We start from the raw sequence: 23,225 nt of genomic DNA, 5'->3' as shown, positions 1-23,225 counted from the left end.
AGAGCTTTACAACTGAAGTCTCCTAGTACTGGTCAGAGGGGTTTGAAAAATTGATTCTCTCAATTTTGAGATTAATTCCTGAGGACTGAAACAACCTCAACAACAAATTTCTGCTATGTATTTCAATTTAACTGGCAAATATTACCCTTGTCTTGTGGGCTTTAACAGGAAACGTTGGGGAGGACTGATTAGGGTACAATCCAGTAAGCCATGAACCAGCTATCTTACCAGTTAGCCAGTGCTGATTGAAACCAAGACAAAGGAATATCAACGATGGGGAAGTCTATAATGGCTATTCCATGAAGAACCAGATTACCTGTTTCCTTCTTTCAAACAAAAATATCTCTTTTTACCCAGATTCTTACCACTGGAAGAATTTAATTGATCTATATATTGCCCTTGAGAATTCCAAACATTTTTCCTGATTTCTCAAAATGTATAAAGTAGCTGAGCCTTTCTTCAGAACACCAGGTACAACGTCTCACTACTTACCTGTGGTCTTAAAAACGAAAATCATACTTTATTTGTAGCAACCTATGTATCACTTTTTTTTAAATCTTGTTTCTTATAAGAGCTGGGCAAAATTAAGAATCATTAAGAGTCACTTTTGGTCTTTAACTATAAAATTTTTTAAATTTCCCAAGTTTATGATGTGTTCTGTGTGTGTGTGTTTAATTTTCAGAGAGACCTCAATATATCTGACCTATACATTCTTTTGACATTTATGCAAAGATGCCTGTTTTATATTTTTAAGAATCAACCAATTAATTTTAGGAACAATTTTGAGACTGTTTGTTATAGAATTTTACACCTTTTTAAAAGTAATTTACATTTTGTAATTTTATTTTTTAAATGAATTTATGTTGTTTTATTTGTGGGATTATTTTGGGGGGAGAGTGGCCTGCAATAGGAAAGAGAGTTATGAGATACAAGTGTTTACCTAAAGGCAACTCACCTTCCTAGAACAGTCTTTATTAAACTATGAAAATAACAAACACTTAGTGCTTGCAGAAAAAACACTAAGCGCTTTTGATATAATCCTTACAAGAACCTGGTGAAACACAGTGAATGTATATAACTTGCTCAAGTTACTCAATTTACAAGTGATAGGACTAAGAATTGGACTGAAGAATCTGGCTTCAAAGTTTGTTAACCCCTCCACTATTCTGCATTTACTTACATAACTAACACATACTGAATTTGAATTCCTGCTCTGAGCCTGTGTCTCACAATGCTCATTGCTTTGCTATCACTAACTTTTGCCATTCACAACAATCTCACAAAGTAGACTCAGTTGATAATTTCATTTACAGATGATAAATGTAATGCTTAGTTGAGTAACTAAATTAATATCCCATTGGTATTGCTATAAATGTACTCAAAACCTAAATGTGTCTGACTACAGAATCTCTGCTCTTGCCATAGTCAGTGTCAGACTAACGCATAATTGTAGTCAGATTGGTATGACTGCACTTTGAATTTGGAAGAGCTGGGCAAAATTAAGAATCATTATGGGGAATTTGAGGAGTGACTACAGAAGTATAAATAGTTTTTGGGAATTAAAAACAATAATATACCTGGAATTTAGATATAACAATATATAACGAGCATGTTTGATGAAGATTTGGAATGGGTGACCTTCAAGAAAAGACTCTGTATTCTAACTTTAGTATATTTTTAAAAGTACAAAGGGTAATTATTTACAGTACAGTTGTCAACAGCATGTAAACTCAAGGAGTATGCCCTATGCATCATCCCCTCCTCACTGTTTTGCAAATTATATTGCATTATAGTTGTTCAGTAAAATTATTTTTTTAATCAGAAATATTCATATATGAATAAGTACACGATAACTAGTTAGTATTCATATTCCTAAAGAACAGATTAAAAATAAAATAGCTTTGAGATTGTCATAAATTCATTTAAATTTCACTAAAATGTTTTGTACATGTTACTTGATATAATTCTAATAGGAGTACTGCCAAGACATTGTCAATTTCTGTATTTCAAATTTGAGGAAATTGAGATTTATGGGGGTTGAGTGCCTTGACCACTTATCTAAGAGATAGAACAATGACTCAAAGCAACTTACAGATTTTCAGTTCATCTTAATGTAAGGGTTGAAAGAATATTTGTGTCTTTAATGCATTGTTTGAAAGCAATACACTATTGAATATTCTTATGCAGCTTTTAAAAATTAGGTTTTTAATCACATACACTAATTTCAATGTCTGTCACAATCAGAGTTGCCCTCTGGTAGTATTTCTATACTTTTGTTTTGTAAATTAATTTTAGTAATTTATTTTTTCCCCATTGATTTGAGAGAGAGGGAGAAAGCAAGGGAGAGACATAAATTTGTTCCACTTAGTTGTTCCATTTAGTGGCCCACTGATTGGTTACTTCTTGCATGTAACCTCCCCAGGATTGAATCTGTGACCTTGGTGTGCCAGAACAAACCTCTATCAACTGACCCACCCAGAAAGGGCAAATTCTATTAATTTTTGTGTTTAACAGTTTTAGTATTAAAAACAAAAAAAAAAGCGAAGCTAATCCACATCAATCTGATCCTTTTCATATTTTTTTTAGGTCCCAAGGAAGTGGAAATCAAGTGTCCCTTGAACCACATTTCTTGCTCTGGTGCCCCAAACTGTGTTCATGTCTCTCAGCTGTGCAACGGCGTCCGGGACTGCTCAGACGGGTCCGACGAAGGAGGGCACTGCCGCGGTGAGTTGGTTTTCAGAACAATACAACTGAAATATTAAATGTTTCATCATTTTAATGAAAGTTCAAAGAAAACCTATAACCTTCCTTTTCTTTCAACCATAACCATGTCATTTATTGAAAAAACATAAATTTTATTGCCAGCGACACTCAATATGCATTTCAAAGCTGCAGCTTCTGTGCTTTACTGAAAAATGCCTTTAGAAAAAGAAATGCTCTTGGACTTTGAAGTTGGGCTCTTAAACAATTACATATTTTATAGCAAATAATGCTTTAGAGAAAAGGACACATGAGAAGTCTCTGTCATAGTAGCCTGATGCCGTCCAGTGTTATATGCTTGTTTCTCTGAACCTTTGCTTAAACAAAGAGTATTTGAAGTAAAACCTCTGCAACAAATATTCTACTAGGATGTGTTCATGAGATATTTTTCCTGACTGTTATTTCTACGAAGTTATAAGAATTTTATTTTAATTTCTTTTTCAAAATAAATTCTGTAACAGTCAAGGGTTTACATACATATTAATGGTAAAAGGGAGAAATAATACAAATATCAAAGTTAATGAAAAGTTCATTGCAAGTGGCACATTCTAGTAACATTGGTTACAGAAGGAGGAATGAAATGTAAGACAAAGTATTAAAAAAAAGTGGAGAGTTAACGATCTGGAGACAGAATCAAGGTATTAATCCAGTAAAACAGCCACTAGGGAACTAGGAAGAAACCACTGCTCCACAGTCTCAGCAGATTCTCCCTGGCTGAGTGAAAACCTAGAGATACATGTCTGGTCTGTAGGCAGAGTACATAAACCAATTGCTGCCATGTGGATGGAGAAAAGGTCCTAGGTCACCAAAACTTCCAGTTTCTCAGCAGAAACTTCATATCTGTACGTGTTTCAAGTGTTCAAAATCAGCTACTGCTTTTAAAAGCATTGTATAGTCCACGAAGTACAGGGAAAGCAAGGAGCCTGACACAACTTAATGGTTGCCAGTCCCAACTGTAGGCTGAAAGAAACTAATTGAAGACCAGCGAGGGAGAGATATACAGTGGTGCCTTGAGAGGCGAGTTTAATTCGTTCTGTAACCGAGCTCGTAAGTCAGTGAACTCGAATATCAAACAAACTTTTCCCATTTAAAATAACTGAAATAGATTTAATCTGTCCCAGCCCTGTGAGACATCCCCAAACCATCCTAAATTATAAAAAAGACATGTTTTTAATTAAGAAACACACATGTATACTTTACCAACACATAACAAAATATATGCAATAAAAGAAAAAAGTATTATTCAGTACTGTATTCTTACCTTGGGGACAGACGAGTGCAGCTAACAGAGGTGAATGGTGGAGGAGGAGGGAGGGAGGAAGGGATGCAGGCACTGTAGACACATAAACTAAAACTGCACTTTCTTAACACTAAATATAAACTAAAACTGCATTTTCTTTACTTTAAACAGAACTAAAACTGCACTTTCTTAAAATGAAACCACAAAAACGTTAATTATAAAAAAAATGCACTTTCTTAACTTTAAACTTAACCTAAGCTTAACATTACTAATTTTTCACTTAATCATCACCTGTTTTTGCCTTTTTGGCTGCACTTTCGGCACTTTCACTTGCAGAACTTATGAATAAAAATCTATCCAAAGAGGTTTCCTTTTGCCTGCCTTTTTAAATTGTTACGGAAATGTGACAAACAAGTGTCACTAAAAAGTGCTGAAACATGACCAGTTGAAACTTTTTCTGGGTGTTTCTTTTCAATGAAACTTGAAAGCTTCTTCCACATTGCCAGCATGTCTTTAATTTCACTTGTAGAAATCACTCTCCGAGTCTACCGCCTCCTCACTACTAATCTCTTGCAGAAGCTCCATATGTTGCATCAGCTGTAGTTTCTTCAACTCCTCAGTTGAGAGTTTCTCCTTCTGTTCCTCGACGAGCTCGCTTACGTCACCCTAATTTACCTGCAGACCCATCGACTTTCCGAGGGACACAATCTCCTCCAATGCTTCTACCTTGGTCTTGGTCTCTGGTTTGAATCTTTCGAAGTCCCTGTCTCCAACAACATTAGGCCATAACTTTTTCCATGCTGAATTCAAGTTCTTATTGTAACCTCTTGCTATGCCAAGTCAATAATGCTTAAACATATCATGATGTTGTAGTGATCTTTCCAAAACTCTTGAAGGGTTAGATTTGTATTTTGTCACCTCAAAGTAGCGGTGAAACAAGTGCTTTGTGTAAAGCTTTTTAAAGTTGGACATGACCTGTTGATCCATAGGTTGCAAGATTGAAGTCGTGTTGGGTGGGAGGTAGAGGACTTATGAATTTGAACTCATCGAGAATGTTATCTTCAAGACCAGGTGGGTGGTCTGGAACATTTTCAAGGATTCATAATGCTTTCATGGGGAGTTTATTTTCTTGAAGATATTTCTTTACTGCAGGACCAAAGACGAGATTTAACCATTCAATAAAATACTGCCACCTAACCCATGCCCTAGCACTGGCGCCCCACATAGCCTGAAGTTGTTCTTCAAGAATCTTGTGAGTCTTAAAGGATTGAGGATTTTTGGAATGATACACTAGCAGTGGCTTTACTTTACAGTCACCACTAGCATTTGCACACAATGCAAAGGTCAAGGGTCAGAAGGCCTGGCAGCTTCTTCTTCTCCATGGTGATGAAAGCACTCTGGGGCATTTTTTCTCAAAACAATCCTGTTTCATCACATTGAACACTTGTTGGGGGATGTAGCCTTCCTTTGCAATGTACTCCTCAGCTGCCTTAACGTCAGCACTCACAGCTTCACCATGCCTCACCACCAAGTGGATGCCAGATCTCTTCTTGAAATTTTCAAACCAGCCGTGACTTGCCTTAAATAAATCTTCTGCTGTCTCTTTTGAGGTTGATGGTTCTTTCTTCTTCAAGTCGCTGTAAATAATACTTGCCTTTTCGCATATTTCAGTCTCTGTCACTGTATCTCCTGCCAGCTTTTTCTCTTTCACTCACACCAGCAGAAGCTTCTCCATTTCTTCATGAATATTTGTCCTTAATTGGGACAGAATTGTAGTTCCTCTTGCTGGATTTGCACTTTTGATGGCATCCTTTTGTTTAAGGATGGTACAAATTGTAGATGTATTGCGGTTGTACAGCCTTGCCAGTTCAATCACTCGTACACCACACTCATGTTTTTCTATTATTTCTTGCTTTACTTCTAGCGACATCATTCTCTTCTTCTTCTCACCACTGTCCTTTACACTCACTTTCTTTGGCCCAAAGATAGCACACAAAAAAAGTTAGTATAAAATGAAAAAATTATGCATGAATGAGTATAGCACATGAGATTCTACTTGACTCTGTGGGTATCATGTGAGAAAGATGAGATGCTGGTGTTGTGCTGATACTGGACCTGTGCACCAACGTGCCAACTAGTGGCAACTTCCCTGAATCATGACTCGTATCTTGGAATTTCACTCAGATCTCGAACAAAATATGGACTAAGTCATAGCTCGTATCTTAAAACACCCCCCCCCCGTTGGTCTGCTCGTATCTCAAGGTACCAGTGTATCGTTAAAAGTGTAAATCTCAGAAAGGTAATCTGAAGTGGTGAGCAAGTTAAGACCATAGATCAACTGGGTCACTAGGTCCTTTCCCTCTTTCTAAAGGGACATCCAGTTACAGTTCTCTGCAGAGAGATTCCTAGCTGCAGTTAAGAACACATATGTAATAATTATTAATAAGATATTTTATTTGTATTTAAAGTTTTTATGACATGTAATCATTTTTAATTAGATATTAATAAGAATAATATTAACAGAAGATAAAGCACTGAATTACAAAGTAATAGGAGTTAAAAAGTTTAATTTTTTTTCAGAAATTAATTATATTTTCTAGAGCCTAACTCTGTCTACCTCAGTTGTAATTTTGGCTTCTTATTACATTAAAAAACTTTTTTTAGATACACTTGTGTGACTAAGTTTCTAAACAAGCAAGGGCATTGCATTGCCAAATACTTCCTCAGAGGTGGTTACACAAATCTAAGTATCTTAGATGTATCAGTGCTGTAGATCATATGAAAATATATCTGAGTTCTCTAATATAATTTACAGTTGTGATCTAATGTATCTAATTATATATATATACACATATATATGTATATATACATATATATATAATAAAATACATGTTAATGGTAAACAGGAGATTCAACTCAAAACATAAAGTGTTTGAACAAAAATTAAATGTTATCAAATGTGTCTAGTTTTTTGAAAATGATCAGCATGTGCTCCAGGCTGAGATAGAATTAGATTATATAGTTTATACTTCCATCTTTTTTCCTGTCCCAACTTACGTTTTGTAATTGTTCCAAGTTTCATATCTTTATCACAGAGACATCCTTTTTTCTTTCTTACTGTACAAGTAGGAGGCTGATTGTACTACTTTGGCTTTTTAAATATTTCTAGATTTCACGAAATGAAGTGTTTTAAAACACCTGAGTAATTTATGACCTGTGGGGGACTTTGAAATAACAAGAAGTGAATTTGAATTTCTACTTGTATTTACCAAAGCAAAGGGTTTTTCACTTAATTCTCTACTTTGCTACAACTACATAAAATGGCAGTGTCAGGGTGACTAAGAAGATCTATTCATTCCAGAGACAGGGGTTTAGTAGAATACTTCTGCCTTCAGGGAGGAACATTAGAGACGTGTTGGCCTCCTTGGCCTGGCAGCATGTCCCTGACATTTGGACAAAAAAAAACAGATCTTTTGGGCAACCCCAAATTTATCACACATGTGTGCTTTGTGTTTAAATGAGAAAAGATGACTGATTACAGACAAAATTCTATCACAGGAACTGAGTATACTTTCACACTTTTAATTTTCCTTGCCATTTCGGGTCACACCCAAAGAAAAAATGTTTTCTAAAGAGATAATTAGGCACCAGCCTATCAAGGCTCTAAGGAACTTTCTCATTTACTATAGGCATATAATAAATAAATAAAATAGATTAATTCAAAAGTTACATTAATCTTTGGAAATGTGTTTCCTTTGCAGAATAGTTCTGTCTAAATCACTTCTTTTCTAGCTCTTCCTTTTTGTTTCTTTCTAAGCACATACTCCAATTTAAGTTATCATACATGAAGCCTAATATATAATTCAAAAATGAATTTTTTCAAAAAGAGTATTCACATTTGGGTTATATGTTATTATCTTTTATGAAAATTAACAAAGAGAAAAGTTTAACATTTAGGAGGTAATATTCTAATCTGGGGAATGCTTTCTTATCAACTGAATTATTTTCTGAATATTTCCTAGAAAAGTCAATTTTCCTTGGTGAGGGTAATGAAAATATATTTATTATTGATTTTCTATAACACTGATATTTTAATCTCCATAATTAGTTCCATTTGAACAAAGAAAAATTGATTTTTGTATATGGGTATACTTATAGGTAGGAATGCGCTTATAAAAATTTGGCAGTAAGAACATTCAAAATCACCACATTTTATTTAGAAAATTGTATCTCTTCCTACATTGTATTTTATATTAGTGGTGATATCACTAAATCTAAATTGCATGAGTAATGAAAACACATTTTATATAGTACAACCTTCTCTCAATACAGAATATTTTCACAAAAGTCCTTACAATCATACAAAGAATGCTCAAAGGAGTGAACAAATTCAACTATTAGAGACTAGTAAACTGAGATGTATGAACACACTAATTTAAAGGTTTACATTTGTAAGAAGATTCATTATGTTAACATTTAAAGGGACTATTTCCTGTGTCTCTAGAAAGAAGTGATTATGTAATCTTATGGAATTAACTTCCCACAAATATGTCAGTATCCTTTTGAATATGAAGGGATAAAGTATGTGAAGAGTTTGCTGAAACTGATTAGAGAATGAAACTCTGATATCTGAAAAGTTCACCACGAAAACACACAAATATGCACACAAAAATAAATACACATATTGTTCCTTTATGATTTTTTCTTTCTATTCTGAAACTATTCCCAAGTAATTGAGTGTATATTATATTTAATTGGTGTATTTGTTCAGGAACCTAAAGAAAAATTAGAATCTCTTGTGTGTCATCTAATTTCATGAAATAATGCATATTAAGAATTTTTTAAATTCCACATGATTATTTTACTTTACTTTCCATTTGGAATACAATTTTCCTAATATGTAGGATTACATCTTTTTTCATCTACCCACAATCAGTTCTAACATATTTATTTTAGATTCCAATAATTCTAATGTATTTATTCTAATATATGTATTTTAGATATTAACTTGTTTCTTCTTTTATATTACTATTTGTAAACTAAAGTAATATGAGAAAGGTTGAAAAATTCAGAGGTAATTTACAAGTTAGAGGCTTTCTCAAAATTAAGCATGATAAATGGCAACATTTATTATTTGTAGTAATTCACTATAAGAAATTAGTAATCCTAAAAAAATTTTATTTAACCTTTATGTATTTAAAAAAAATTAAAATTTTAATCTAGCCCAATTTAATTGATTTGAGAAAATTAAATAAATTCAATGAGTTTGTAATTAATTCTTAACTCAAATATCCAGTATTCCTTTTTTTTTTTTCAGAAATACATTATTTTATGGTGGTGTTTGTTAATCATTACAACACTAATTTCAGAGCAGAAAAACATTAATTTACAGCTTCCAGGAAGGAAGGAAGGAAGGAAGGAAGGAAGGAAGGAAGGAAGGAAGGAAGGAAGGAAGGAAGGAAGGAAGGGAGGGAGGAAGGAAGGGAGGGAGGGAGGGAGGGAGGGAGGGAGGGAGGGAGGGAGGGAGGGAGGGAGGAAAGAAGAAAAATGAATTTGGAGCACTTTGTTGTTGTTTTTACTTTCACTTTATTATATCAATGGATCTTGTCTTATTCGCATTGTAAAAGTTCCCATGAAAAAATATTGCCAATCTCTTTCTAAATTCAAATGAGCTTATCATGCTAGAGAAGGGAATTTCAGCATGCAGACAACAAAAACAAAGGTATGGAAAAGAAATAGTAGCCAATGTTATAGAAAGTGTATCTATCAGCAACACAAAGCATAAAACAGACAGGAAAACTTCAGCAGTTTGTACTTAAGTCACCAGAAACACTGATAAGCCTAGAGCTAGAAAACAAACAAGTAAAATTAGCCAGGAAGACCTGGATTTGTGTGCCCCGACTATTTTTGATTATTGAAGTTCCTGTAATTTAAGAGTGTATCCTGTTACATTTTTTTTTCTTTGTGTTGACTTGTGCTAAGGTAACCAGGTAGTCTGAAATCTATCTCAACTCTCAATGAGATTAGCATCTTCTCTCAAAAACATTGGTTTAAGTGGTAGAGTTAGTTTAGTGAAAGGCAATGACCCTTAATACTGTTGATCCACAAATTAATGCTTCTCAGAAGCAAAATGTTGGGCAAATGAATTTGTAAAATTTGTATTTTTTGAGTTTGCTCACTTTTAGTGTTAAAAAAATGGTTCTGGGCAGCTCCAGGTACGTGATCTGTGAAATTCCAAATTACCTTCCTGCTTGGGAAGGGCCATTGTCTTGCTAATGTTTGCTGGAGAAGAGGTTTTTGCACCATATAATATTGAAAAGAGAAGAGAGGAAGCCATGTTTGTGGAGAGAGAACAGGGAGAATGAAGGTGTGCAGAGGGGAACCAGAGGTGAGGAGCTATTGCAAGCTCTACTGAGGCTGGTGATGCTTCTCAGGAGAGACCAGAGAAGATTTTCCTGGTTGTAGAACCGGATAATTTGTCAGCTTCGTGAGCTCTGAATGAATGAAGATGGAAGTGTTTTTCCTGTGTGTTTACGTGTGGGCCGGTGCAAGACTTTAATAAAGGATGGCCCACCGTTTTGGCTCCACCTTTTCTTTATAGTCTGTCCAAATCTAATTGGAACCCGCATGTGAATGGCCATGATGGCGGCAACTACTGGCCGTACACTAAGCCCTAATTCCTAGAAGGAATAGATTTGCCGCCACTGTATCACCCCTTTACAAGGCTATTACAGATATTGTTTATGTTGACAAGTGACACCTATATGAAATTAGGATAGTGTAGTACTTGAAAACTATACCAAATATGTATACATATATGTGTGCTTATGTGTGTTTATATACATATATACACATACATGTGTAGGTACACATGTGTATATGCATAAGTACATATATATTTTTAGTCTTAGTTTTGTAAATTCTGTTTAATTAGAAATATGCTGTTGTACAGAAATATGAGTTCTTATGACTGATCTATCAGATATAATTGCTAAACTAATCCTTATGCTAAAGAGGTTTGGAGTTTAGGTTTTAAAAGTTTGTTTGAAAATGTTGACTTTTAGAAAAAGATAACTAGCTAACTGAATACCTGTAGCAAAAGGATGAGAAAGTAATTTGGCTCTATATCATAACTCAGTATTCAAAAGATAATCTAAAATGGTTTACTTTTCATTGAAAGTGAATCTTTTTTTATAGATTTACATCTTTGATTAAAATTAATATTATATTAATTAGTCTTCTTTGGCCCCCCCAAAATTATTTTTTAGTAATAACTGTAGCCACAGGAAAATTTTGTAAATATAAAATAATGATGTATAGACATAGACATACTAGTCACTTAAAGTGATCAACACTGAAGGGTCTGACTCAAAAACGGATAGTCTTTATTAAGACACAATCTCATAGTCTGTGTATCTATCTCTCCTTTTAGTGGCTTCCAACTTAGACTACTTATATATTTTTGGATATATTCTTTTCTGTGGTGAGGATCCTGGTGCATTATGTACCTGAAATTGTTGCTGAATTGTGCCCTATTTTCAGTTGATTTTGATTTTTAAATACATGCAAGTCAAAAACATGAATCCACAGTTCACACCAAAATACAATATTTATTCTATTTGTTTTACATCTCTCGGAGAAGAAATGGCAGTTGCTTTGATGCAGAGCTTTCCTCCTTGGTTCAAACAATTCTTATTATACCTATTCCTCAAACATACCAACCTCTTAGGAAGAAGGCCTGTGTGAAATCACCAAAAGCTAGAGGTTTCAGATTCCCCCCGCCCGGTAATCTCTCTGTAACAGACTAGATTTGTTAATAGTTCTACTACTTTTGGAATTGCTCATTTATATCAATATTTGTGGCCACTGTGACTCATCATTTATCCGAATTTGTTCCTCACCCTCCTTGTCCTTATATAATGGGGAAAAAAATGAAGAGTTTATAAGAGATAATAACAGGTATGAGAAAAAAATATTTTTTTTAATATGCCAATAGAAAGATTTTATTAATATGCCAGTAGAAATACAGTAAAGTTTTCTCTATATTTATTTCATTCATTAACTTCAGTAAGCTTTTTTGAGCACTGAGACTTTTAGATACTTAACTAGGCATTGCAGATATAGAAAATACTATTTTCTGAAACCCATATGTCAGAGTGGATGTAGGCAAAAATTGCTAAGGAAGAATGAAATAAAAAGCATCTAATTCTGCTTTCTGGAATGCAGAAAAATTTCCCAAGATAGCTGATAGTTAATATGTGTCTCACTCTAAGAGTTGGGTAGGCAAATGAGGGAAAGAAGAATATTTCAAAAATAGAGAACTTATGTTCAGAGGGACAAGTGCATAAGGAAACATTATATGCTCCAGAGAGCTCTGAGGTCTTTGCTAACATTAAAGCATAGAGTCCTAATTAGAGAGAGATGAGTTTGGAGCTGAAAAATAATAAAAACAAAAACTTGGTATTAGATCTAGACTTGTTACATTAGAATAATGATACAATATAACCCACTTAAAATGCACTGCCAAAAAAAAAAAAAAGCAAAACTATAAGGAGAATAAAAAATTATACTAGGATATATTTTCAATAAGGATATTATTTGATATTTTTTTACTATTAAGCATATAAAAACTAGAATTTTTACATGTAGTGGATTATGTGATTTATCTTTAGGAGGTAAAAATTTGCATTATTATAATTATAGAGCTTTGAGCTAACCAGTCATCTATATCTTCAAATTAATCAGCTCCTAATATAAAGCATGTTAGGTATTAGCCTCTAATGTATCATTTGGATATAGTTCATGTAAGTGAAAGTCAAAGTAGATGACATGGGAGCCATATTAAGTGAATTCTTTTCAAGTGAAACTTCAGAATTTTGAAGGTATATTTACTATTTGAAGTACCAGAATCCCATCTTTAACAAACTCCTAAAATGTTACCTTTCTTGATGCCTTAATTTTGTCTCTTGTACCTTAACTTTGAAAAAATAGGACTGTTTTAACATTATTCAAAAGTATACATTTTAACAAACTGTTACTCAGCTCTCTACTCAGCCTCAAATGTTGATTTATTATTTGGTTTTTGATACGAGTAGCTTGATGTTTAAAAACATAAGGAATTAAAACAAGTGGCTGAGGTTGAACAGAATCCTTAAGAGTCACACAGAGCCCTGGCCGGTTGGCTCAGCAGTAGAACGTCGGCCTAGTGTGCGGAGGACCCGGGTTCGATTCCCGGCCAGGGCACACAGGAGAAGCACCCATTTGCTTCTCCACCCCTCCGCCGCGCTTTCCTCTCTGTCTCTCTCTTCCCCTCCCGCAGCCAAGGCTCCATTGGAGCAAACATGGCCCAGGCGCTGGGGATGGTTCTGTGGCCTCTGCCTCAGGCGCTAGAATGGCTCTGGTCGCAACATGGCGACTCCCCGGAGGGGCAGAGCATCTCCCCCTGGTGGGCAGAGCGTTGCCCCTGGTGGGCGTGCCGGGTGGATCCCGGTCGGGCGCATGCGGGAGTCTGTCTGACCGTCTCTCCCTGTTTCCAGCTTCAGAAAAATGAAAAAAAAAAAAAAAAAAAAAAAGTCACACAGAAATGTGGTTAGAGAGCAAGTTTCCAATACAGTAACTTTGAGTTTTCATTTGCCAATTTGACTATGAGCTTTTCCATATCAACCCAGAAAAGAACCTAAAACTGTTGTTTCAGCATCCTCCCTGACCCATTCTTAAAAAAGCAAGGTGGATTGTAGAAAATCAACTGAAAAACATTTTGAACAACTATATGTTCCATGTCGGTTTTATTAATTGAGCAGATAAAAAATTGTTGAGTGAGCAACAAACTGAAAAACTAGTAACAAACCTGCAGAATAATCTATTAACTCTGTCCCTTTGGGAAAAAAATAACACTTTTATCTGATGAGGGATATAGAAAGAACATGGAGAAGTTTATTTTAACTCTTTGAAGTAGATCTGCATTAGTAATAATGGAAATTAAAAAAATACTCTTTAGGATTCAATTTTTATAATGGGGTCTGGAAGGAGTTAAGGAAAGACTTTTCAATAACAGGCAATAGAGAAAGTTTAAATTTTGAAGGAAAAAAACTAACATAATCCTATTCAAATGTGAAATAAGCATAAGTTGTTGGAAATTTTAAGATTTATTAAACTCAATATGGAATTCTCCCTCCCTCCTTCCCTCCCTCCCTCCCTCCCTTTCTTTTTCTTTCTTTCTTTCTTTCTTTCTTTCTTTCTTTCTTTCTTTCTTTCTTTCTTTCTTTCTTTCTTTCTTTCTTTCTTTCTTTCTTTCTTTCTTTCTTCCTTCCTTCCTTCCTTCCTTCCTTCCTTCCTTCCTTCCTTCCTTCCTTCCTTCTTTCTTTCTTTCTTTTTTTCTTTCTTTCTTTCTTTCTTTCTTCTCTCTTCTTTTCTTTGTATTTTTCCAAAGTAAGAAGCAGGGGAGAGGCAGACAGACAGACTCCTGCATGCGCCCAACCCGGATCCACCGGCATACCCACCAGGGGGCAATGCTTGGCCCCTGTGGGGTGTTGCTCTGCAGCCATCAGAGCCAATCTAGCATCTGAGGTGAAGGCCATGGAGCCATCCTCAGCACCCGAGCCAACTTTGCTCCAATGGAGCCTTGGCTGCAGGAGGGAAAGAGAGAGAGAGAGAGAGAGAGAGAGAAGGGAGAGAGGGAGGGGTGGAGAAGGAAATGGGCGCTTCTCCTGTGTGCTCGGACCAGGAATCGAACCCCAGACTTCCACACGCTGGCTGACACTATGGCGCTGAGCCAACTGGCCAGGGCCCAATTGTTTATTTTTTACTCATATGCAGAGTTAGAGAAATATATGTTTTATATTTCTCCAAGTCTTTTTGCATACATTTGCATATCGGGGCTTGGACATAAGAAACTCATTAAAGATTAATCTTGGAGAAAAAACATATGCCACCCAGATACAGTAATATTAGCTGAGAATTTGTAACCTTGGTCCACATTAGGTTTGAGATTAAGAGAAAGCATAAAATCAAATAGCTGATCTCTCTATGCTCAAGGGAACCATTCCAGACAATTCACTGTGGTTGTGGAAACCCCAAGATGCCAACCTGAGTGAGATCACTCTGCTCACAGAGTTCTTCTGAAATAAGTCAGTGATGCTATGAGCCAAGGTTTGAGTGTCAGACACAAGAAGGATGGGGAAGGACACGTCCCAGTGAGCACTTCTCAGTTCCATTAGCTGAAACGTGTGGTCTGTTCTCATTCAGACTACAGGTACAGAGTGCCAAGAAAAAAATCTATATGGTTCACTAAATGGCTCAGGGAACTATCTAATACTTTCAGGGCAGAAACACTAAGAACCTGAATTGTCTAATTACTAGTAAGTCTGTTAGATATTACTGAAAAGGTCTCAAAGAAGTTTGGAGAGAAATTAATATTTACCAAATGCTCTTCAACCTAAATAGTTGATATATACTATCTAAATATTTGTTACAATGCTCAGCTTCATTAGTTATTAGGGAAATGCAAATCAAAACTACAATGAGATACCACCTCACCCCTGTTAGATTAGCTATGATCAACAAGACGGGTAATAGCAAATGTTGGAGAGGCTGTGGAGAAAAAGGAACCCTCATTCACTGTTGGTGGGACTGTAAAGTAGTACAACCATTATGGAGGAAAGTATGGTGGTTCCTCAAAAAACTGCAAATAGAACTACCTTATGACCCAGCAATCCCTCTACTGGGTATATACCCCAAAACCTCAGAAACATTGATACGTGAAGACACATGTAGCCCCATGTTCATTGCAGCACTGTTCACAGTGGACAAGACATGGAAACAACCAAAAAGCCCTTCAATAGAAGACTGGATAAAGAAGATGTGGCACATATACACTATGGAATACTACTCAGCCATAAGAAATGATGACATCAGATCATTTACAGCAAAATGGTGGGATCTTGATAACATTATAAGGAGTGAAATAAGTAAATCAGAAAAAAACAAGAAATACATGATTCCATACATTGGTGGAATATAAAAATGAGACTAAGAGACATGGACAAGTGTGTGGTGATTACCAGGGGTGGGGGGAGGGAGGACAAGGGGAGAGTTAGGGGGAGGGGGAGGGGCACAGAGAACTAGATAGAGGGTGGCGAAGGACAATCTGACTTTGGGCGAGGGGTATGCAACATAATTTAATGACAAGGTAACCTAGACATGTTTTCTTTGAATATATGTATCCTGATTTATTAATGTCATCCCATTACCATTAATAAAAATTTATTTAAAAAAAAAATAAATATTTGTTACATATAAATTATATATAAAATTATATGCAAGTGTATATGTACAAACTTATGTGTGTGCATGTAGTCTATTAAATTTTCCTATTGGATATCTAGCTGAAATGTTTATTTCAAGAAACTTTTGTTTTTAGGCCTTTCATCTGTGTTTTGACTTATTTGTTCCTGTTTCAAAGCTAGTGTAAGGTGATGTCTCTACTAGTCTTTTTCTTACTTTGAGTGCTGTATCCTATTCCCAGACAAATGACTTCCAGTTTCTTTTCCATAAGCCAGGTTTGTATCTTACCCATCTAAATTAATTACTGAAAACAAATGTACAGATCTGAGAAAAAATATGTTTGGGTCAAAGCCTGGTAATCCTTCCTAACACAGTATAGCGTCTCTAATGTGGTGAACTTTTCAATGCAAATGTGCCTTGATTTAAGTCAGCCTTTTTCTTCCTATGCATACATCTCATACCCCTAATAAGTTGAAAATATCTAAAAATACCTTGCATTTAAGTTCTCCCTCAGTCCTTCAGTGCAAGGACTCAGTCATCTAGGCAGCCAGGGAAGACGACACATGGGAGTCAGCGATACAGTGCAGAAGTGTGGGGACTCTTGTGGAGGAACCATGGAGTACAGTGTGCCAGGCTGTGTGCCAGGATTACTGCACTCAAACGATGTGCTCTTGTCAGGGAGATTCACTCCTGCCTTTTGCCTAAAGTGATTTGCTTTAAGTTTTGTTTCCCCTTATTCACCACAAATACCTGCAATACGCAGAAGGAAAGCCAAGGGCTCCTCAATGGCTGTATCTACAAAAAGAGAAGCAGCAATACTTTCTCTCAGTGTGAAACAGAATTGTAGAATAATAGGGCCTGATGGGACTTTCAGAGGTTATCCAGTTCATCCATCTGCCTTTAGGCTGGACTGAACCCAAACTTGCCTAGGCAGATTGCTATCTACCCAATTTGGAAGACCTCCAGGGAGAGAAATCCTAACAATGATTTTTAGTAAGGCAGTCAGTGCTCACAATTTGCATTCTGAGCAAATGCTTGCATATTGTATTCTAAAGTTCTCCATGCCCTGTCAGTTTTTAGCTTTTCCACTCCAACAGCTTTTGTATTCCTCTAGTTTAATCATGTTTTTCTTCCACTTTCTAGATAGCCTTAAATTTTCAAATCTCTAAAGTTATAAACTACCCCTCCAACTATGACGAAATTTAATTTTGGGACTATTGTCCTAGAGCTCCTGACTCCTTTGATTTTTCTTTGTATATTTTCTTGTACCTTAGCACTGCCTTATTCACTTGTATCAGGAATTATGTTTGTGAATAAGAGATCTTTAAAAGACTTGAGAATTAGGATGTTATTTTCTCATGTAAAAAAATGTACAGAGCCTGACCAGGAGGTGGCACAGTAGATAGAGCATCAGAATGGGATGCAGAGGACCCAGGTTCAAAACCCCAAGATTGCCAGCCTGAGCACGGGGGCTCATCTGGCTTGAGCCAGGCTCACCAGCTTCAGCATGCGGTCACTGGCTTGAACGTGGGATCATAGACATGACTCCAGGGTCATTGGCTTGAGAACAAAGGTCACTGGCTTGAAGCCCAAGGTTCCTGACTTGAGACCAAGTTCACTGGCTTGAGCAAGGAGTCATTTGCTCTGCTATAGCTCTCCAGGCAAGGAATATATGAGAAAGCAATCAATGAACAACTAAGGAGACTAAGGAGCCACAAGGAAGAATTGTTGCTTCTCATCTCTCTCCTTCCTGTCTGTCTGTCCTCATCTGTCTCTCTCTCTCTCTGTTTCTGTCTCTGTCACACACATACAAAAAAAGAAAATGTCCAGAGATTGACAGATATTCTAAGGCAGGTGATTACATGATGATTTAAAGACTCCTCTATTTATTTCATTCCACCTTGTCACTTGCTTTGCATCCTCTAGTTATGCTAATGGTCATAGATGGCCACTGCAGCTCCAAATATCACGTCCCCACTCCAGGAGAAAGGAAAAGGAATAAAAGTCTTCTACTTAGCAAGTCAAACTCTTTCTTAAGGTGTTTTTAAAAGCCTAACTTCAAAATTTGTATCATCGTGCCACTGGCCAGTATTTTAACATACAGCCAACCTTATTTGCATGAAAGTCTTGGAGATGTAGTTTTTTAAGTGTGCAAAGGTTGTTTCAACAAAATTAGACTTGGAAGAGGAGGGTAATGAATATTTGGCAATAACTAGAAGTTTATTCTATGTATGCTTTAATAGAACAATTAAACTGTTGACTGCGCACCAGATAGGTGTTACAGTTCTACTGTTTGATAAACATTATAAAAGAATTCTAAAGACTAGAGAGAACTCATTAACTAGCTCCATGGCTTTGAACACTGGTAAAATGATATTTTTTGGATATAAACTAAGGTTTGTTCAAGATATAAAGTTGTATAAATAAATAAAAACATTTAGTACACCTGAGAAATATAAGAGAAGGATCAAGTTGTGCTGTAGCAAAGAGCGACCAAATGTTCAGACTGGAAGTCCACAGAGAATGGTTCCTGGGGAGCCAGTAAGAGCTGGCTGCTGTCTTAAGGAAATAAACAAACAAAAACATACAAATGTGGTTTATAGGAGAAAAAGACGCTGTCTTTTTCGTCCTCATTTTTTTTATCCTTTTCCACATTTTTGTTCTCTTTTTTAATTCTGTCCCCACTCCCTGTCCTGTATCGCTTACACTTATAGCCTTTATTTTACATTATTATTTCTTTAAATTTAGGCTCAAACTTGAAACTTTTTAATAACTATGAATTTCAAAATCTTTTCTATGTTTTACATCTGTGGTCAGCTAACCATATTTCATCATTTATTTTCCTATGTGGTTTGTCACCATGTATAGATTTTTGTTTATCATCATATTTTGAGAAAGCTAAATCATGTTATATTGCTTTGTTATATTATTCTCTCTCTGATGGTAAAATTCTTATTGTTTTGTTTTGGTATGCTTTTTGAAATTATCAATAGTCTACAACAAATCAAATATACACCAAATATTTTATTTAATTGCTGTTGATTTTGTTTTATTTTGAAAGATCTTCTCATTAGTTTTTATTTGAACTCCAAATTACTGGTACATTTTTTTTTAGCTCACAAAAGAGATAGATAAAGAGAGATGAGAAAGAGAGAGAGAGACCAGGACAGACTGGGACAGACAGACAGGAAGGGAGAGAGATGAGAAGCATCAATTCTTCATTGCGGCATCTTAGTTGTTCATTGACTGCTCTCTCATACGTGCCTTGAACAGGGGGCTCCAGCATAGTGAGTGACCCTTCACTCAAGCCAGTAACCTTGGACTCAAGCCAACGACCTTGGGCTTCAAGCCAGTGACCATTTGGGCTCAAGCCCAGTGACCATAGGGTCATGTTTATGATCTCACGCTTAAGCCAGCAACCCCGCAGTGAAGCTGGTGAGCCCACACTCAAGCTGGTGACCTCAGGGTTCAAACCTGGATCCTCAGCATCCCAGGCTGATGCTCTATTCACTGTGCCACTGCCTGGTGAGGCAATTCTGCTACTTTTTATACCTCAAAGTAAGTTTACATCTGTGAAATCCCAGTTAAGGAAGCCACTTTTACCACATGGTTCTAGAGAACAAATGGATATTTTATAGGCACTAAAGCAAAAACAACATATTAGATAGTTTTAAATATATATTATATATTTTATATATCAATGTTTAGAGAGAGAGGGTAGAGAGAGGGAAAGAAAGAGGGAAAAAAAGAGAGAGAATACATATATAGTATCTCTTGATACCCATTACAATTAGTTCTAAAATCAAAATCCTGATGTGTAAGTAAGAGAAGAGTAAGATGAAGAATTCTAAATGCTATGCTAAGAGGATTAAAGATCAGAAAAAATTATATTGTACCAAATTCACTATACACTTAACCATTTATTCTTTTCATTTTTAACCATGGTCAAATCCACATCAGTGTGGTGGTGAGCTGCATTTTGAATGAGCAAGTTAGGGGATCAGGAGCCTCTTGGGATGAAACTAAGGGTCATTTTCACCTAGCTACTATGTGTTAGGAAGGTCCTAGTGGGTTAAGCAGCCAGGATAATATGGCTTTCCTGGTATTAACAATTCATCTTTTTTAGGAGCCTGAAGTTAAGACAAATGTTATCAAATTGCATTAAGCAATCTCTGCCAAACTGGAATTATTGTATTTCTATTTTATACATCACATTGGATTTCACAGCCCCTATAGTCAGAAGGGGGAAAAAAAAACCCAACAAAAACTGAAGCACACATATAAAAACATGGATATTTAAATTATTAATATATGATTTTTTTGGGTGTAATAGAAATAATTTCTATAGAATAAAAAAAAAATCTTATTTTAACAAAAAATGATTACAAAGGTATCATTTATTATTGTCAAAGGCTATTTTTGTTTGTTCCTGGAGACTATTTTGTTTGTTCCTGGGCTAAAGTATCCCTGTTGAAATCTACAGAATTTTTTTTTATAAATAAATTTTTGTTAATTTTAATGAGATGACATCAATAAATCAGGGTACGTATATTCAAAGAAAACATGCCCAGGTTATCTTGTCATTCAATTATGTTGCATACCCATCACCCGCAGTCAAATTGTCCTCTGTCACCTTCTATCTAGTTTTCTTTGTGCCCCTCCCTGCCCCTTCCTCCCTCCCCCCTTCCCTCCCCCCCCATAACCACCACACTCTTGTCCATGTCTCTTAATCTCGTTTTTATGTCCCACCAATGTATGGAATCATGAAGTTCTTGGCTTTTTCTGATTTACTTATTTCACTCCACATAATGTTATCAAGATCCCACCATTTTGTTATAAATGATCTCATGTCATCATTTCTTATGGCTGAGTAGTATACCATAGTATATATGTGTCACATCTTTATCCAGTATTCTATATATATATTTTTTACAGTGATTAAAGCCTTTAAGCCAACTCTTGGCCAATTCAACAAGAATCCATAAAAGAGTAGTGTCCTTAACATGTTCACCAAGTCCAAGTTGGCACCAACACCATTCCAAATCCCTGCAAATGCAACCCAACCCCAGTTCAGACCATTAGGAGCTATCACAAGGAGCAGGAGTCCAGAAAAAGTACACCTCCAGGAAAAGTCCTCATGGCACTGGAATTGTTGTCACAATTCTATACTTCACAGCTCGTGTCCAAGTCCCAATGACCACTGCTTCTAGCTGGTAATGATTCAGGTAGACTGGAAAAGCCATCTGCAGCATGTGTGGAGATGGAGCTTCTGTTCTCCTCTGCCTGGAGAGATGAGACCAGGGTGCTTTTCCCTGGAGCTCTGCAACTGTGGCATGGTAAAGAGATCCTTGGGATACACTAAGCTGGATGGCAAAGGTAAATTCACAATAGAAGTTGGCAAAAGGGGGAGAGAGAGCTCTAAATTGGGAGTAGGTCCCAGCCTGAAATATGAGTGAAGCATTGAGGTAGGAGGAATAAAGGAAACAATATATATTAAACAAAGCAGCAGAAAATAGGACTATCAACACCCACAATAGAGATCTTCAAGGGAAGAATAAAAAACCTGATTATTCAGGCAAGACATAGTTAAGTGGCCCTTGTGCAAATGAGATCAGTTTACCTGCTTCTTGGAAGAAATACTCTAGGCTCATCCACAGTGTCATAGATGGGGCCGACGGCCCTGGGCACCTTCAGCCTTCAGTGGCAAACCCCAGCATTCTGGGCAAGGTTAGGTCATAGGTAGCTGGAGCAGGGCTGGAAGAGACTGAACCCTCCCTAAGAGGAGCAAGAGGGAAGCCTACCTTCCAGTGTCCCTGTTTCCTCACAGCAAAGGCATGTAAGCCTGGCAGGCTTTATCTCAATGACCTTCCTTTTCACTATTGAAGCAGGACCCAGATGGATTCCTATGAGACCCCTTTGGGGTGTTGGAGCCTTTAAGGGCATATCCTAAACGCTGGTAGTTCCCCTGATCTCTGTTGGGCTTTTTCTGCCTCTTAGTACCTTAAAAGCCATGCTCAGAAGATCTCGCTGAGGGGTTTGAGGATCCCCATCTGCCTATATAAACCTTTTTTGTATATCTGGAGCTATTTGGAAAAAGACAAAACAGTGTTATTTGCTGGATCAAATAAAAGAAGGTAGAAGTTTGCAGGAGAAGAAGATTTGGCATCACCTGTTCATTAGCCTTCAAAAGAAATTTAAAATTTTATAAGTAAAAAGCTTGATATGGTAGATCCATAGGAGTTCCAGGATATGACTCCCCCCTTTTAAATTTTTTTAAATTGACCTTAAAATATTTTCTGGGTATGCTTTAATAAGACCTTGACTTTAAAGATTGTAAGAAATACCCATATTTTCAAATATTTGACAAAATACAGTAAATGTTTTTGCTACATATGCAGGAGCACTGTCAGCTTTAACCAGTTTAGGAAATCCAATAATGTAAAAATGCATAAAGACAATGAGCAATAACCTGCTTAGCAGCCTCTCCTGTTCTGGCAAAGGTTACTATGTATATAAATCCAGAATAAGTATCCACTGTAACGTGGACATAGGGCTGTTTGCAAAATGAAGGAATATGAGTAACATCCATTTGCCAAAGTTGTCCTGGTAGGAGTCCTTGAGGATTAACTCCAAAGGAGTTAATCCTTGTAGTAGTCCTTGTAGTATATAGGACCCGTTGGATTGGATTTCCCAATCTGCCATGCTGCTTCCTGAGAAAGTTGAAACTGTTTACACAGGGCTGCAGCGTTCTGGTGATGAATAGTATGAGATTGAATTGTTCGATCTGTCATGGTTGCTCCAAATAATTTTCTTTTGGGAAGCTTGATCAACAAGGGCATTCCCTTGTGCTAAACCCCCAGGGAGCATGGAGTGAGCTCGAGTATATCCTTTAAAACATGGAGCTCTATGTTGACATACAAGTCTTTGAAGAAGGAGGAACTGC

At 36.4% G+C, this 23,225-nt stretch overlaps 1 protein-coding gene across 1 annotated transcript in view; it reads left to right on the top strand.

Annotated features, from left to right (window-relative positions):
* Positions 1 to 23,225, top strand: part of LRP1B (LDL receptor related protein 1B) — a 2,108,848-nt gene that overhangs the window by 729,176 nt on the left and 1,356,447 nt on the right. The window contains exon 3 of the mRNA XM_066345498.1: positions 2,587 to 2,724. Within this exon, the coding sequence (XP_066201595.1) occupies positions 2,587 to 2,724 (138 nt within the window). The remainder of the gene's footprint in view (positions 1 to 2,586; positions 2,725 to 23,225) is intronic.

Source organism: Saccopteryx leptura, chromosome 7, assembly GCF_036850995.1.
Source record: "Saccopteryx leptura isolate mSacLep1 chromosome 7, mSacLep1_pri_phased_curated, whole genome shotgun sequence".
NCBI classification, from domain to species: domain Eukaryota; kingdom Metazoa; phylum Chordata; class Mammalia; order Chiroptera; family Emballonuridae; genus Saccopteryx; species Saccopteryx leptura.
Note: the sequence above shows the minus strand (reverse complement) of the source record. Positions and strands in the feature narration are given on the sequence as shown.